Source organism: Myodes glareolus, chromosome 7 (genome assembly GCF_982192425.1).
Source record: "Myodes glareolus chromosome 7, mMyoGla1.1, whole genome shotgun sequence".
Taxonomy (NCBI): domain Eukaryota; kingdom Metazoa; phylum Chordata; class Mammalia; order Rodentia; family Cricetidae; genus Myodes; species Myodes glareolus.
This window is the reverse complement of record NC_142032.1, coordinates 103,960,278-103,977,379: the sequence shown is the minus strand read 5'-3', so window position 1 is coordinate 103,977,379 and position 17,102 is coordinate 103,960,278. Positions and strand designations below refer to the sequence as shown.

The window sequence follows — 17,102 nt, the reverse complement described above, 5'->3', positions numbered from 1 at the left end:
CTCTCCAAGAAAAAATTAAATAGGAAATGAAACAGTATTTTTTAAAGATCTATTTATTTATTATGAATACAACATTCTGCACTCCAGAAGAGGGCACCAGATCTCATTATAGGCGGTTGTGAGCCACCATGTGGGTTCTGGGAATTGAACTCAGGACCTCTAGAAGAGAAGCCACTGTTCTTAACTGCTGAACCATCTCTCCAGCCCCTTAGTATTTTTTTTTCTTCAAAACCTGAAGTGTTTTGGTCTTTAAGTGACTATAAATTTTCCATGGAGCATTGGTGACAGCTGTCTGGTTGAAATTATCTTTGTAAAGTGTTTTATTATACATGTAAGGCAATATTTACATCATTCCATAGACTCGTCCATAATTTATAGGGAAAAAAAGATTATTTACAGCATCTTGGACTTAGGTAAAAATATGTCTAAGAGCTGATTTGAGCTAGTCATACATATTACTAGAAATTTCTGTGTATTCACTCAGAAGTCATAGTTACTAAACAGTAACTACAGTGGCAAAGTTAAAAAGACTATATTCCACAATGTATTTTTCTTTCTTCTTTTTTTTTAACTTTTGGATATGTGCTGTATATAGTTTTACTTTAGATTGCAACTTGTTTTTTTAAAAAGCCGTTAATGTTCATCATAATGCATTTGCCGGTTTTGTAGCTTTAAAGTATTTGTGTTTACTTTAACCAAAGCTTGTCATACTTTTCTTCTAAAATTCCACGAATGTGTTTAAAATAGTAGTAAATTTGTTACTTTAGCTGCTAAAAAACATATTGCAGTATTCTGGCTAGAATCCAATACTTAAAGAATGAATTCATTTAGAAGTGAGCCTGATACATCAAACTAATTAACTTAAGGTCACTTCACATAGACTCTAATACAAAACAAATGCAAGAGCCAGGCTCCATGTCTCACACTTTTAATTACAGGAAGAGGGAGATAGAGGCAAAGGAAATGATTTTTTTTTAAAAAATATGGTTAAAGTGATCACAAACTGAGTAAGCAATGCAAGCACAGTGGTATTGAAAGCCTTTATGAGTTTTCTGGGATGTGTTGGGACTTTTGACTCACATACTTTTGAAATGCTTTCTTTGTCATGTTTGGTATGTATTAGAATAAGTGATCCAAAAAAGCATTGTGGCAGTGTAACACCATACCATCATCTGCTGCAGCTGTCTTTAGATGTCAGAAAACATTGGTTTTTATAATTATATAGTGCTTTACAGGAGTTTGGTTATTGTCAAAAGAGCTTTTCTCTAAAATGAATCTTTATGCTTTATTCTTCGACTCATTTACATCACTGACAGTTGTAATCAGATAAAATGGAGTTACATTGTAGGCACATTAAAGATGGGGTCTTAATGTGCTATCCCTCTTCCCTCTTTCAGGGTGTTTGTGGGAAGTGTTGTCCTTCACTGGGGGTGGCATTTTCAGTAACACTAATCCTTCTGTCTACTCTCAATGCTAGATGTTAACTCATTCCAGCAAACAACAAAATGGATTGATGATGTCAGAACAGAAAGAGGAAGTGATGTCATCATCATGCTAGTAGGAAATAAGACAGATCTTGCTGATAAAAGGTATGAAATAACTGAATGCTTGGTTTCTATGTTAATCACCATGTTTGCTTACTAAAAAATTGTTTTCAGAAAAGGAGACATTTCACTTTGTACTCCCTTTTAGGGAGATAATCTGAAGTATAAGTCTAAAGATTAAATTACATTTGTTTTGTCTAAACCCATAAACAACACTTTTACAGAATTGTTAAACGTGAAGACAGCAAATATTTTCTATTTTTTAAGGTTTAATAAGTGGAGCAGTGATTTGTTAAAAAGTAACTTCTTATCTTTAAAAAGTATTCATAATAATTAGACACACATATACTTGTCTTCTTATAAACATTCATATAATTTTATTATAATTCAGTGTTGTAGTCTGTATGTGTTTGTGGGGTTCTCATTGTATGGTTGTACCAGGCTTAGCTAACTGAGTATGAATAGCTTGATTGTAACACCTTAGCCAAATGAACAAAGCTCATTCAAGTCACAAGATGCCAAGTGTATTAACATTGGCTATAGAATACATGTGAATGGCTTTCAGCATTGTTAAGTACTCCATTGTATTTTCTTTCTGCTTTAGTCTTAACCACACTTTTTAATTAGTGGAACTTTTACTATTTATTACTTATTCATTCATGAGTTGGATATTGAAATTCAGGTGATGAACTTGTGCTATTAAACTAAAACATTGCAGTGTAATCTATGTATAGAGAATTTTGATGTTAAGCCTACTCCTATCCAGTAGCAGAAATAGAATTGGTAGTATAATTGGAAAAAAAAATTGTTTTTGAGATAGGGTTTCTCTGTGTAGCTTTGGCTATCTTAGAACTTACTCTTGTAGACCACCAGGCTAGCTTCAAACTTAGAAATATCTGCTTGCTTCTGCCTCCTGAGTGCTGTGATTAAAGACATGAGCCACTACCACCTGGTTGGTTTACATTTTTAACAATTGGTAAATCATTACAAAAATTATAGTAGCAAATTAGCATGAAAGTTTTTACATAAAATTTAGAGTCACGAGGCTAAATGCATATGGTTTAATATTTTTAGTGTTTTTTATTTTTATTTATGTGTATATATGTATCATGTGTGTGCCTGCTTGTCTGTATATGCACTGCATGTGTTCAGGTGCCCACTCAGACCAAAAGATGGCATCAGACTAATTCATTGGAGTTAGAGACAGTTGTCAGCTGCCAGATATGGGTATTGGGAACCAAACCTGGGTCATTGGCAAGAGCATCAAATTCTTTTAACCACCGAGCATCTCTCCATTCCCCTTGTGATTTGGTATTAAGGGGGGAAAGCAGGCCATTTTTAGGTTTTGTTTTGTAGGTGGTTTTTGTTGTTGGCAGTACTGAATATAGGACAGTGCACATGCTAAACAAGTATTCTACCACTGAGCCATATCCCAGCTTCTTAAGATTTGCTTTGTTTTGGGTGTGTATTTGTGATAGGGTCTTACTCTTAAGCTCAGACCTAGAACTACATAGACCAGGCTGACCTTGAACTCAGGATCCTCCTGCCTCCTTCCTGAGAATTGGGGTTATAGGTTTAAGCCACCACGTGCAGCCCAATCGCTAACTTTTTAAAAGTAAAAAGAAGGGCAGGCTAGTGATGGCTTAGTAGATAAAGGTACTTGGCGTGAAACTGGATGACCTGAGTTTGGTCCCTGTGGTCCATGTGGGGAAAGAAGAAAACTGACTTCCACATGTGTGCCCACACGTGTACACAGACAAATATTTTTTAAATGAAAAGATTGGGGCTGAAGGTATCAGTTGATAGAGTACTTGTCTAACATGCGCAAGGCCCTGCGTGTGAGTCCCCAACACTGTTTATAGCCAGGTGTGATGAAGTATGTCTATAATCCCAGAATTTGGAAGGTGAAGTCAGGAATATCAGAAATTTAAAATATCTTGGGCCATTAAAATTCTAGGCCAGCCAAGGAAGGATACATGAGATTCTACCTCCAAACAAAAGCATCCAATGAGTTCAGCCATATAAAAACAAATTAGTAAAATAAATCTTAGTTTTATAGAGCTAGGGAGATGATTCTGTAGCACTTGTTATAGGGAAACTTCCACTAGCCTACACTGATGGCCCCATCTAAGTCTCCTGGCAGCAGTGGATGCATAGCCTGAACGGGCTATGATTGGATTGGTGACTACCCTGGTTGTCAGCAGAGAGCCTTCATTCATTGACTGATGGAGTCAGGTTCAGAGACCCACAGTCGAACATTGGCCCAAGCTCGGGGAGTCCTGCTGAAGAGGGGGAAGAAGGATTGTAGGAGCCAGAGAGGATCAGGAACATCAGAGGAAGACCCATAGAAACGGCTAGCCTGGTTCACAGGAACTGAAGTGTCTGAACCATCAACCAGGGAACCTACATGGGACCAACTTGGGCCCTCTGCATATATGTGACAGTTGTGTAGCTTGGTCTATTTGTGGGATTCCTAACCATGGGAGCAGGGGCTGCCCCTGGTGCTTTGGCTCTTAGAAACATCTTCCTCATGCTGGATTACCTTGCCCACCCTCAATACAAGGGGGGTGTTGTATTAGGCCACTTGTTCATTCCCACTTGCCCAGAACTGAAATAACCACACAGAAACTGTATTATTTGCAATACTGTTTGACCAATAGCTTAAGTGTATTTATGGCTAACATATCTTAAATTAACCTGTAACATGGGGCGCCATATGTAACATGAGGGCCAGCTTGTTGGGGTTTCCGTCCCGCCCGGTACCCCAACAGCCGGCAAATCCCAAAGAGAAATTACACACAGGACTCCATAAGGTTATAAACTGAATGGCTCATTAGGTCAGGCTTTTTGTTAACTCTTATAACTTATGTTACCCCATTATCCTTATCTATGTTAGCCATATGGGCTCAGTACCTTTCTCAGTGTGACAGCTTACATGTTGTCTCTTTGGTGGTCTGCCCAGGAATGGCTGAGGGCTTCCTGTGTCCCAGAATACTCCCAGTCTCTTTACTCCACTTTTACTTTTTGTCTGGCTTTCCCGCCTATATTGCCTGCCTGGCCAATCAGCGTTTTATTAAAATATGATTGACAGAATACAGACAATTTTCCCGCACCATTAACCCATTTCTCTTAGTTTATATTTTACCATGAGGTTTGTGGCCTACTGGCAAGGTTCCACCTGACAGCTCGCATCTTTCCCCTCTAGCAGCTACATGACATCTCACTCTGCCTTCTTTCTCCCAGCATTCAGTTTAGTTTTCCCTGCCTAGCTCTACTATGCCCTATCACAGGCCAATGCAGATTTTTTATTCGTTAACCAATAAAGGCAACACATATACAGAAGGACTTTCTACATCAGAGGAGGTGCTTTGTCTTATGGCAGCTTGATATGCCATGGGAGTCTTGCCCCTTTCTGAGCAAATACAGAGGAGGGGAGACTGTAGTCAGGATATAAAATTAATATTTTTTAAAAGAACACATGCTATGCAAGCATGAAGACCTGAATTCAGTTCCTAGCTCTTAAAAAGTCGTATGTGGCCATACCTTCTCATTAATTCCAGAGCTGGGCACACAAAGACAAAAGGATTTCTGGGATTGCCAGCCTCATAGTGAGAGAACCTGTTTAAGGGACTATGGCAGAGAACTATAGGGATGCATACCTTGTTCTTTTCTCATCTTGTCACACGTTCACCTACGTAGTCACCAGCACCTGCACACACAGATTGTTAAATTGGGGTTAAATTGGAGACTTACCTAGAACATGCACAAAACTCTGGATTCTGTCAAAGGCAGTGTATAATGAATGTCATGGCAGCATGTCCATATAATGTCTTTTTTCCAGTATCTGGGGGATTGAGGCAACAGGATCAGAAGCCCAAGGTCATCCTGGGCTGCAGGAGCCCATGTCTTGTTTTGGTTTTTTGTTTGTTTGTTTTTGAGACAGGGTTTCTCCTTGTAGCCTTGGGTGTCCTGGAACTCACTCTGTAGACCAGGCTGGTCCAAATCTCAGATAACCGCCTACTTTTGATTCCTTCCTAAGTGCTGTACTTTAAAAAAAAGAAGAAGAAGAAGAAGAAGAAGCCTGGTGGTGGTGCCGCACACCTTTGATCCCAGCACTCAGGAGGCAGAGTGGATCTCAGTGAGTTCAAGGCCAGCCTGGGCTACAAGAGCTAGTTCCAGGACAGGCTCCAAAGCTACAGAGAAACCCTGTCTCAAAAAGCCAAAAAAACAAAAAGTTCTGGAATTAAAGGCATATGCCACCACACCTGGTCTGTAACTCTGTCTTTGGTTTTGTTTTTGTTTTTATTTTTTGTTTTGTTTTGTTTAAGTCATTAAGAGGCTGAAGAGATGGCTGAGGTTGAGAGTACTGGCTGTTCTTTCCAGATGACCTGGGTTCAATTCCCAGGACTCCCATGACATCTTTAGCTATAGTACCAAGGGCTCCATTGCTCTCCTCTGAACACCTTCATAGGTACTGATCGTGCATGTGGTAAATAGATAGACATACAGGCAGAACACCTAAACACATGAAACACAATTTAAAAAAAATTCATTAAGCTGTATATACTCATTGGTAGGGCTCTTGCCTAACATGTTTAATACTCGGTTCCCAGTATGGGAGTGATGTTGTAGAAGGCCGCTTGTTTGTTTCTGCTGCCTAGCCCCAAAATAACCACACAGAAACTATATTATTTAAATCACTGCTTGGCCCATTAGCTCTAGCTTGTTATTGGCTAACTCTTACATCTTAATTTAACTCATTTCTAGTAATCCGTGTATCTCCACAAGGCTGTGGCTTACCTGATAAGTTCTGGCATCTGTCTCCAGCAGGGCTACATGATTTCTCCCTGACTCCGTCCTTCTTTCTCCCAGCATTCAGTTTAGTTCTTTCCCACACACACACACCCACCCCATAGCTGTTCTACATTATCAGGCCAAGCCAGTTTCTTTATTAACCAATGGTATTCACAGCATACAGAGGGGGGAATCCTACATCAGGGTGAGATATACAAACACAAACGCATACAGCTCTTAAGTGCTACAGACAGTTAAGTTTTCAAACTAATGACCCAACATCAATAGAACTTTGTTTATAATCTTATGATTTCGTCTTTCAAAAATAAGAATTTGTTGCCGTGTGTGGTGATGCACACCTTTGATCCTAGCACTTGGGAGGCAGAGGCAGGCAAATCTCTGTGAGTTTGTGTTCGAGTTGAGGGAGTTCCAGGACTACAAAGAGAAGCCCTATCTCAAAAAAACAAATAAATAATTTGTCTTTTAATTTTTTTTCTATAGGCAAGTGTCAATTGAGGAGGGAGAGAGGAAAGCCAAAGAGTTGAACGTTATGTTTATTGAAACCAGTGCAAAAGCAGGATACAATGTGAAACAGGTAAGTTTTCTCTGAGTATGAATATTTGTTCCTAAATCAAGAAAGTGTGAAATAATTGTGATTATGTTAATCTTTAAAATAAGGTTTTATTTCACTTAGCAACAGCAACTAGAATTCAGAAAGTAAGAAAAAAATAACTGACATAGTTTTTGTAAAATGAGAAAATACCAAACTGTTGAGATTATACACAGGATAATTCATTGTGATTGCAATATTTCTGAATATAAAGTTTTGAACTTCCCATAGTCTCAGTACATCCCTGTGTCATTGTCTTAAATACAAACTTTCCTTATTTAAGAATTTGAAAACTAGTATTTACTTGCTATAAAAGTACATTCTGATTACTTTATTCTTTATAAATTTCTGGTATTTATATGTTACAAAAGGAAACTGGGTAGTGGTGGTGCATGCCTTTAATCCAAGCACTCTGGAGGCAGAGGCCTAACAATGTATCAGTGGTGACATCCCCAAAGCACGGGGTGCAGGGGAACTGGGGGTTCTCTGTTCCTACAACTCTCAGTGGGAGCTGAGATTATGCAAGTCTAGGTAACACAGCTGGTGCTAGTTCATGAATGCAAAGGCTATACCACACCAAGAAGACAGCATTTCACAGCACTCCTCCCATTTTCCAGCACTCCATTCCTTCAGTTCCTTTTCTGAGGTGTTCACCAGGCCTTCAGGCTGGAGGTGAGTTAGTGAGCACTCACACAGTTATTCTCAGCAGTTTGACCAGTTATTAGTCTCTGTATTATCAGCCATTGCAGAAAAGATTTTGTGAATCAAACTCAGAGCAGCATAAATAACCTATGGATATAAACCTAAATATAACTATTTAGGCTGGGCATGGTGGTACACACCCTTAATCCCATAACTGTAACATGAGGGCCGGCTTGTTGGGGTTTCTGTCCTGCCCGGTACCCCACAGCTGGCAACTCCCAATGAAAATCACACACAGGACTCCATAAGATTATAAAGCTGATTAGCCCATTAGGTCAGGCTACTTATTAGCTCTTATAACTTATGTTACCCCATTATCCTTATCTACGTTAGCACATGGCTCAGTACCTTTTCCAGCAGGGCAGCTTACATCTTTCCTCTCCAGTGGTCTGGGCAGAACTGCGGAGGGAGCTTCCTGCTTTCCAGAATACTCCCAGTCTCTTTTCTCCACCTCTACTTCTTGTCTGGCTTTCCCGCCTATACTGCCTGCCTGGCCAATCAGCGTTTTATTAAAATATGATTGACAGAATACAGACAATTCTCCCACACCACATAACCATCACGATGGCAGCAGCCACGCAGGTATGGTGCCGGAGCAGAAGCTGAGAGTTTACTTATATCTGATCCTTGAGCAGGAGGCAGAGAAAGAGATAGCTAATTGGGAATGGCTGGACTTTTGAAACCTCACAGCCCACCCCAAGGGATAAGGCCATAATCCTTAATCCTTCCCAAACTGTTCTGCCAACTGCAGACCAAGCATCCAAATATATGAGCCTATGGGGGCATTCTCATTCAAACCATCACCATATAAACAACTAAATATATAAATAAAGTTTGCTGAGTCGATTCAGAGTTGCTTACACATTTGTTGTGTCTTTTCAAAAAACCAACTTTTTGTTTTGTTGATTCTTTATATTGTTTGTTGTTGGTCCCATTTCATTAATTTCTTCCCTGATCTTAATGATTTCTTTTCCTCTACTGATTTAGAGTTTGGCTTTCTTGTTCTTTTTCTGGAGCCATAGGGTGCATCATTAAGTTATTTGAATCTCTCTGATTTCTTAATGTAGGCACTTAGAGCTATAAACTTTCTTCTTAGAACTTCGTTTATTGTATCTCAAGGGTTTGGTATATTGTGTTTTCATTTTCATTTGATTCTTGGAATGTTTTTTATTTATTGTTTGAATTCTTCATTGTTCAGTTGTGTTGTTTGATCTCCATGAGTTTATGTGTATTCTATGGTTTCTGTTGCTCTTTTCTTCAAGCTCGGGTATTCTGTCCCCTTCTTAATCCATTCTGTTACTGAAACTTTCCACAAAGCTTTTTATTTGACTTTTACTATATTTTTCTAACATTTCAGATTGATTTTTCTTCAGTGTTTCTTTCTGTTGAAACCCTCCTTTATATCATTCATCGCCTTACCTATTTTGTTTGACTGTTTTCATGTTGAACGTATGTCTTACACTGAGTTCACTGGGATTCCATCTAATTTCACTAGATGCCATTTTTATAGGGTTAATAATTTTTGGAGGAGTTCTATTGTCAGGGTTTTGTAGTCTTAACCTCATTAGGGGTTTTACAAATAGTGTTATTTTGTTTCTTGGCTTTGTTTTCTATATCCTTTCAGTTAAAGTCCCCTATTCCTATGGACTTGGATATGCTAGAATTGAGTGTGTAATTCAGAAGCTCGGGGTGCCTGGTGTAAAAACTCTATTGTTCCCTGAGTAGGAGTTTGACTTAGAAAGAAACTGTAGCTGTTTGATTACAGCATTCTGCAGAAGTCTCACTATCCAGTTCATGGTTTATATTATTGATTTCAATAACCATTGAGGATTAACAGTAGTATGGAGTAGACTTTGATTTTAGTTAGTAAGATTGGGAGATTAGTTAGTAAGATTGGGAGAGACATGGGGTAGGTAATGATAAGGATTACATATTAGATCAATTTGGGGTTGGGGGTAAAAATTGAGATGGGCCAGGTCCGTAGTGGCTCATGCCTTTAATCCCAGCACCTGGGAGGCAGAGGCAGACGGGTCTTTGTGAGTTCAAGGATAGCCAGAGCTGTTACACAAAGAAACCCTATCTTGAAAAAGCAAAACAAACAAACAAAAAAAAAATGAGGTGGGAATAAAATAGTTCCCTCACATCCTTGCATTAACTATGACCTCTTCTGGTCCTACAAATCTGGTGTGTCTCAAGAGCATGGTTTCCCTTGTTCTATTACTGTGTTAGTATACATTGTTTCAGATCTATTCAACGTTTAACATGTTGAGTGTGTATGTATTTATAAATCTTTTTTTTTTTGATGAATTGACTTTTTATCACTGTATAGTGGCTGTAATATGACAGTAATTATCCTCAAGGTCTTAATTTGCCTTCTTAATGCTGTCATCTAAGGAGTAACCCAAAGCTGTGTGCTCTACTTGCCATCTTGCTTCTCTTCTACAGCTTTTCCGACGCGTTGCTGCAGCTTTGCCTGGAATGGAAAGCACACAGGACAGAAGCAGAGAAGACAGTATCCTTTTTGTTTCTTAAGGAAAGTCTACTGTCTAACCAAGCATGGTGCCTCATGCCTTTAACCCCAGCACTTGGGAAGCAGAGGCAGGTAGGTCTCTGTGAGTTTGAGGTCAGCCTGGTCTGTACAGTGAATTCCAAGACAACCAGGTTTATATAGAGATACTCTTTCTCAAAAAACAAATTCTACTGTACTCTTTGGAGCCACACTTGGGTGGTTTATTATTTACTTGTTGCTGGGACAAGCCACCTGACAAAAGTAGGAAGGGTAATAGAGGGCTTGTTTTCCTCGCTGTTAGGATACAGCCCATTGTTGTGGGGAAGATACAGCAGCAGAGTCCCTCAAGATTGGGAGGCAGTCAGGAAGCAGAGGGGAGAGCTGGTATTCTGTTCTTTCTCCTTTTTATTTAGTCCAGGACCTCAGCCTGTGAAATGATATCATCCATAGCCAATAGGATCCTTCTACCTCAGACCTCTCTCAGACACTCAGACGTTTATCTTCTGGATTTGGTCAGGTTGCCAATCAAGATTAACTGTCACAGTTGGCTATTACCTTGAGTTTTAGATATTGGTTTCTTAGGTGCACAGAAACTCAGAGGATTTCTTTTGCAAATTAGGCCTGGTTATCCAAATGGGCCTGGCTTCTTACTGTAATTCAGATTTTGTTGCTTGCTCACTTGCTCTTTTTTTCTGGTCTGTGGGGATGGGATGGAGTGGGTTTAGTGTTGTTTGTTTATGGTTTTTTTGTTAGTTTGGTTTTTGGGTTTTGTTTGTTTGTTTTGTCTTAAGACAGTCTTGATTTCAGGCCAGCCCTAAACATCTGACCCTTCACCTTTGAGTATAAAGTTTGGGGGAGGGAGGTAATATTTTTTAAAATTTATTTATTTATTATATATACATTTGCCAGGAGACGGCACAGGTTATGAGCTGTGCTTGCTGGGAATTGAAAGCAGGACCTCTGGAAGAATAGTCAGTATTCTTAACCTCTGAGCCATCTCTCCAGCCCCTTGAGTATAAAGTTTATAGGCATGCACTGGCTAAGTATATCTTTATGTGGTCCTGGGGGTTTTACCAGGGCTTCTTGCCTCAGAGAGCAGGCACTCTGCCAAACTGAGCTGCAGCTCCATCCCTCCTGCTCTATTTTTTTTTTTTTTAAAGATTGCTTGCATGACCATAAAAACCGAAAGAAGTCTACAGATTCCCCTGGAGCTGGAGTTACATATAGTTATGTGAGTGCTCAGAATTGAACTCAGAGTATCAAGCACCCCTAACTGCTAAAACATATCTTCAGACTTCCTCACTTGCTTTTTATAAGCAAAAAACCTGAACACTCCCAGTCTTCTGACTTTGGGTTTTTCCAGAGTTGGCACAAGAAATAACTCAGAGTGGAACTGTATTGTACCCTCTTATTTTAGGTACAGGACATAACAAAATACATCTAATGATCAGTTATTTCTAAGAGTTTTGATTGTCTTTACATGAAGATAAGTTTATTAAGCTGAAGACTTCATGACTTTGTATTCAGTGATTCTCATTTCTAAATGTTTACTATTTTTTAAGTCTTTATTTACTTTTAGTAATTAATAAATTCTACCGAGTTGGAATAACATATTTTCTCCTTATTTGAGTTATTTTGTAGGATATGGTCAGACACTTACTATAATAGTTTTCTCATTCATATAGAATAATTTTCTTAGAGTAGATTCCCCTGAATAAGGCTCATGTTTCATTAAGTCTTGCTATGTAGAAGAGATGCATATATCTAGAAAATGATTGACTAGGTTTTGAAGTTAAATAGATGTATGAGGGGCTTGCCAGGGATGTCAGTGTTCAGCAGAGTTAGAATTGTACTTTCCTGTATATGACTCCTTAACTTTTGCTTTAGTGATTGACATTAAACTGGAAAAGCCTCAGGAGCAACCAGTTAGTGAAGGAGGCTGTTCCTGCTAATCTTCCCCTGGCATCTTCAACCCTTCTGCAGAAGTTCACTGCTTTGGCCCCCATATTCTTTCATTGACTGCAGTGTGAATATTGGCTTGAACCTTTTCCCTTCAGTAATAACATTGCAATTCATCATTGCTGCCTGTTTCATGGAGATGATCTATTAGCTTCACAAGCACAAAAAAAGTGTCTTCATTATTTATATTTTTTAAAAGCCAAACAATTCAGCATATTCGTGATAACTTTGAGGGTTAGATACATTTTCTTAACTTTTTTTCCCTTTTTAATGTTATGATAATGTACTTTAAAATGATGAGACTCAGCAGTGTGAGTGAGGCTTGTGAAGAAACAGTGTGTTCACAGCAGAATTTGTCTCTTCCTTCGCCTACCCCCTGTTCATACCCTCCCCAAACAAACAAGAGAGGTGGCAAACAGCAGTCCAACCAAGTCCTTTGGAATTACCCTTAGTTTTACAGATACCATTAGCTCCAGGCCATGAGCCACAATGTACAAAATTATTCTTGAGCACTGAGGTCAGAACTCAGCTATTGCTATCACGATGAGAAGTGCTTGAGTGAGGGAAGAGTTCTGTTGTGTCTTCAAAATGAGTCCTAATGAATTTACTGAGTGTTTACAGGTAAAGGAGCATAAAACATATTTCTGACCAGAGCAGGTGACCCTTTCCCGTGAACTTTACTAGACTCTGGGAGAGAAAAGTAGCCAAGTACTTTAGAACTGTTTTTCAATATTTATTTCATCATGGAGAAAGTTTGAACAGTTCTCCCCAGATTTTTTAATTGTCAAAATATTGTCTTAAAAAATCAACACCTTTTAAAGCAATAACAGCTCTAAAAACCCAACATTTTAAAAATGCTTAAAGGGGGGGGGCATAAATTTGCATTATAGTGACTTATTTTCAGTCTCTCCTTTCCCTGTCAATGCATGCTTTCTCTGATCTGTCTGTAGAGGTTTGCAAAACTACTTCCATATTCAAATTTGATCTCAAATATCCAGAGCAGAGGGGTATTTGCTATTCTGTGAGGGTTCTTTTGTTGGTAAACTTTTAAAGCACTTGGGTTTCTTTTCATAAAAATGCTATGAAGACAAGCCATTGTAAAAACCAGTTTCCTTTAAGAACCTGCAGAAAAATATAAATTGACAACATGAGGAAAATTGCTGTATCTAGTAGAAAGTTTACCAATAAAAGAACCTTCACAGAATAGCAAATACCCCTCTGCTCTGGACATTTTGAGGTCAAATTTGAATATAAAGTAGTTTTCTTGCAAGCCTCTAGAGGCAGATCAGAGAAAGCATGCATTGAGAGGTAAAGGAGAGACTGAAAATAAAAGTCACTATAATGCAAATTTATGCCTTATTTTTTAGGATTTTTAAAATGTTGAGTCTTTAGAGCTGTTTTGCTTTTTGTTAGATCTTTATAAATAAGTTAACTAGCAGTTTAGTTTTGTATTTAAGCTACAATTAATCTTTTTTTTCTTTGGTGATATTTATTTCTTTGCCTTTTTTTAAACTTTGAATTTGTAGGTGTTGAGTATTTAGAGCTTCATCACCATGGCCAATATGTATTTCCCTTGAAATGTTGCAAACAAATACTACTAGGAGTGCACCCTTTTAATCTTTACTAGTTATTGTGAGATTGCTGTGTAAGTTAATAAAACACATTGTAAATACATTGTTTGCAGGGAAAACATTTTGAGTTCTAGCTCAGAAGAAGCTTACTGAGTTTATGTTGTAAGCATTACTTAACACAGTATAAAGATGAAAGACAACAAAAATAACTTCACACTTCCTCACCTCCTCATTGCAACAAAATCCTTAACTGGGAAAACCTGACTCCCTCTCTTCCTTTTCCTCCTCTTTCTCTCAATTACTGCCACCTTGTAATACTTGGAGAGCACTTGGATTATGGATCTGAATAGAGAAATACTTTGAGATAATCATTAGCCCACATACCCTGTAACATATACTCAAATATGGGATGGAGTTGTAAAGTGCTTTTATAATACATGTTATTGTTAAAAGCAAGGATTGACTCTTTTGTTTTATTTTGACATGGCATGTCCTGAAATAAATATCAATTCAATATGACAGATGGTTCACATTCTTTATTTGAAGGAATTGTGATTCCTGAAAAGGAGGGTGCTGGCTTCTTGAGCCTCCAGTTGCCAGGCTTCTTGAGCCTCCATATTCTCCTAGGAGTTGCTAGGCCTCCTTATTCCCCAGGGAAAGGTGAGTGCGCTAACCTCCCCTTCTACAGCCCCATGATGCAAGACAATCAGACGTGATAGGGAGTCAAGCAGAAACTCAGTTTATTACTGTGAGCATCAGTTTATATAGCTCAAGTGACATCGTGTGATGTTGGGGGTATCTCCAGCCAATGAGAGACAGCTAAACCCTCCCTCTGACTGGAGGGGCATCTACCTAAATTTTGCTGTCTCATCCTCACTCAAACTTGAGCCAGACGTTTTTCTGTCCTATAGGCCTTAAGATACAGGCCCTGAGATAATTTTGGCCCAACAGGGTGTGATTGTCTTCCTACACTGTTACATTTGATTTTTTTTTTATGTTATCTTTGAAAGTAACCAGTATAATGTTTTTCATATTGCTGTTTTTTATTTGGCTTGGGGTTCTTGAGCTGAAGCAGTCAAGTGTGTTTATCCTCTAGATTTTTTTTAAATGCAATTTTGCTGCAAAATATATATAAATAAAACACAAAAGAAAACAGTTATTGACTTGGTTTCCCATTCCTGCCAGTGTGATGAATATTCATATGCTTCTTCCCTCCTAGAGCTACAAAAATGCACTTGAAGTAAAATAAGTATGTAAGTGAAGAGCAAGAACAGATGGGTTGGTTGGAAACAGGGAGTTGGAAATCTTTTCAAAAGTGTAAAAGAGGGGTTGCAATTTGAGAGACAGCCCTTACTGATGGACCATATATCAAACAAGGTCTGATACAGTTACAACTGAGCAAAAAAATGTCAGGTGATAGCAGAAAACATCTCTTTTCTGTGGTAATGTTAGTATAATATGTTGTATTTTCAGTTCATAAAAGTAGAGTACATACAATTGTGTATAACTCATGATGGCAGTAATAAATGCCTATATTGCTGTTTTACTTAACTGTTATTTTTAAGTGTAGTTCTACTTACCAAAAAGGTTTACAGGGCTGGAGAGATGGCTCAGTGGTTAAGAGCACTGACTGCTTTTCTGGAGGTCCTGAGTTCAATCCCAGCAACCACATGGTGGCTCACAACCATCTGTAATGAGATCTGGTGCCCTCTGCTGGCCTGCAGGCATACATGGAGGCTGAACACTGTATACATAATAAATAAATAAATAAATTTTTTAAAAAAAGTTTACAAAATATTACACCAGCCAGACCCTTATACATGTGGTTACTATGTCCATAATATTCTTTTGTGTTTAAGCTTGTGGTGTTCTGTTACCAGCAAGGAGAATACTGTATCACACACAGACTTTATAGCTTTGCTTTGTGTGATGTCATTTATACTTTATAATGTTGAGGTGGTGAAGAGATTATTATTGCTGCTAGGCAAGGAATAACTTTTTTTTTTTAAGGTAGTTTTAGCTGACAAAATGCATACATCTAAAATGTAGTACTCGAGAGCCTGAGGCAGTAGAATTGTGAATTCCAGTTTGGCATGGGCTACAAAGCAAAACTTTTGTCTTAAGTTGGGGGCAGGGGTGGCACACGACCTTGCAAGCAGGACTTCTAACTGCGTCTAGCCCATTGTTTTTTGTTGTTGTTGTTGTTCTTTTGTTTTGTTTAAGACAGGGTTTCTCCGTAGCTTTGGAGCCTTTCCTGGAACTTGCTCTCTAGACCAACCTGGCCTTGAATTCACAGATTCTCCTGTCTCTGCTTCCCAAGTGCTGGGATTAAAGGCATGTACCACCACTGTCCTGCTCACTGCTAGTTTTAAACTTAAACTTTAGTCAGGTGTGGTGGCACATGCCTTTAATCTCAGCATTCAGGAGGCAGAAGCAAATTGATCCTGAGTTCAAGGGACAGCCTGGTCTACAGAGTTCAGCACAGCTAGAGTCACACATAGAAACCCTGTCTCAAAAGGCCAAAAATAAATAAGCTTTCCTGGAACTCAGGAATACTTTCAAACCATTCAGATACTATTGAACACTTAAAATAATTCTTTTTTTTTTTTTCCAAGACATGGTTTCCCCGTAGCTATGAAACCAGTCCTGGAACTCACTCTGTAGACCAGGCTGGCCTTTAAATCACAGAGAATCTGCCTGCCTCTACCTCCCAACTCCACCACTGCCTGGCAGACAACACTAAAACAGTTCTTAGGACCTCAAAGTCTGAAGTATTTACTCTCTGGCCATTTACAGAACAAAGGAAATTCTTGCCGATGGCCAGCCACATCTAACTCTCCTGCCCCATTACAAAAATATAGAAGCCACGGGCCAGAGAACTTAGTGCAGCTGTCTTCAAAGCTAGCATTAGTACACTACAGTTGCCATGAAAAAGAGGAGTTGATGAAAACAGGTAAGATACTGCAATGAAAAGTGGCTTAGAGGACTGGTTCTGTGGGTTTATGGAACTCTTCAGTGTAAGATTTGCCCCCTCTGCTCAGCTTGATATATAGTTGTAGTTGGATTTTTCTTTGGGCCACCAGCTCCCAGATAACAACACAAAGACTTATGAAAGCTTGGCCTTGGCTTAGGCTTGTCCCACTAGCTCTTACAACTTAAATTAACCCACTTCTGTTAACCTAGTTCTGTCTTATACCACCCATCCTGCTTCCGTGTCTCCTCTTAGTCCTTGACTGACAACTCTGCCTTTTTTCCAGAGTTCTCTCTCTGCCCTGAAGCCTAGCTTTTAGCCATTCAGGTTTTTCTTACAATGGTCACAGCAATACACTTTCACACAGTATACAAATATCCAACAACATACACTCATTCTCAGTGCCTATGCTTGAGACAGGTGACAGCTTCCTCAGTGTAGA

General features: G+C 38.9%; 1 protein-coding gene across 3 annotated transcripts in view; it reads left to right on the top strand.

Annotated features, from left to right (window-relative positions):
* Rab6a (RAB6A, member RAS oncogene family) overlaps positions 1–17,102 on the top strand; it is a 56,509-nt gene that overhangs the window by 28,051 nt on the left and 11,356 nt on the right. For 2 of the 3 annotated variants that reach the window (XM_048429766.3, XM_048429765.3), the window contains exons 5-8: positions 1,478–1,589; positions 6,840–6,933; positions 10,096–10,162; positions 12,047–14,210. In XM_048429766.3, the coding sequence (XP_048285723.1) occupies positions 1,478–1,589; positions 6,840–6,933; positions 10,096–10,162; positions 12,047–12,111 (338 nt within the window). In that variant the 3' untranslated portion in view covers positions 12,112–14,210. Of the gene's footprint in view, positions 1–1,477; positions 1,590–6,839; positions 6,934–10,095; positions 10,253–12,046; positions 14,211–17,102 lie in introns of those variants that run through there. The other variant, XR_007231047.3, reaches the window with a different exon arrangement.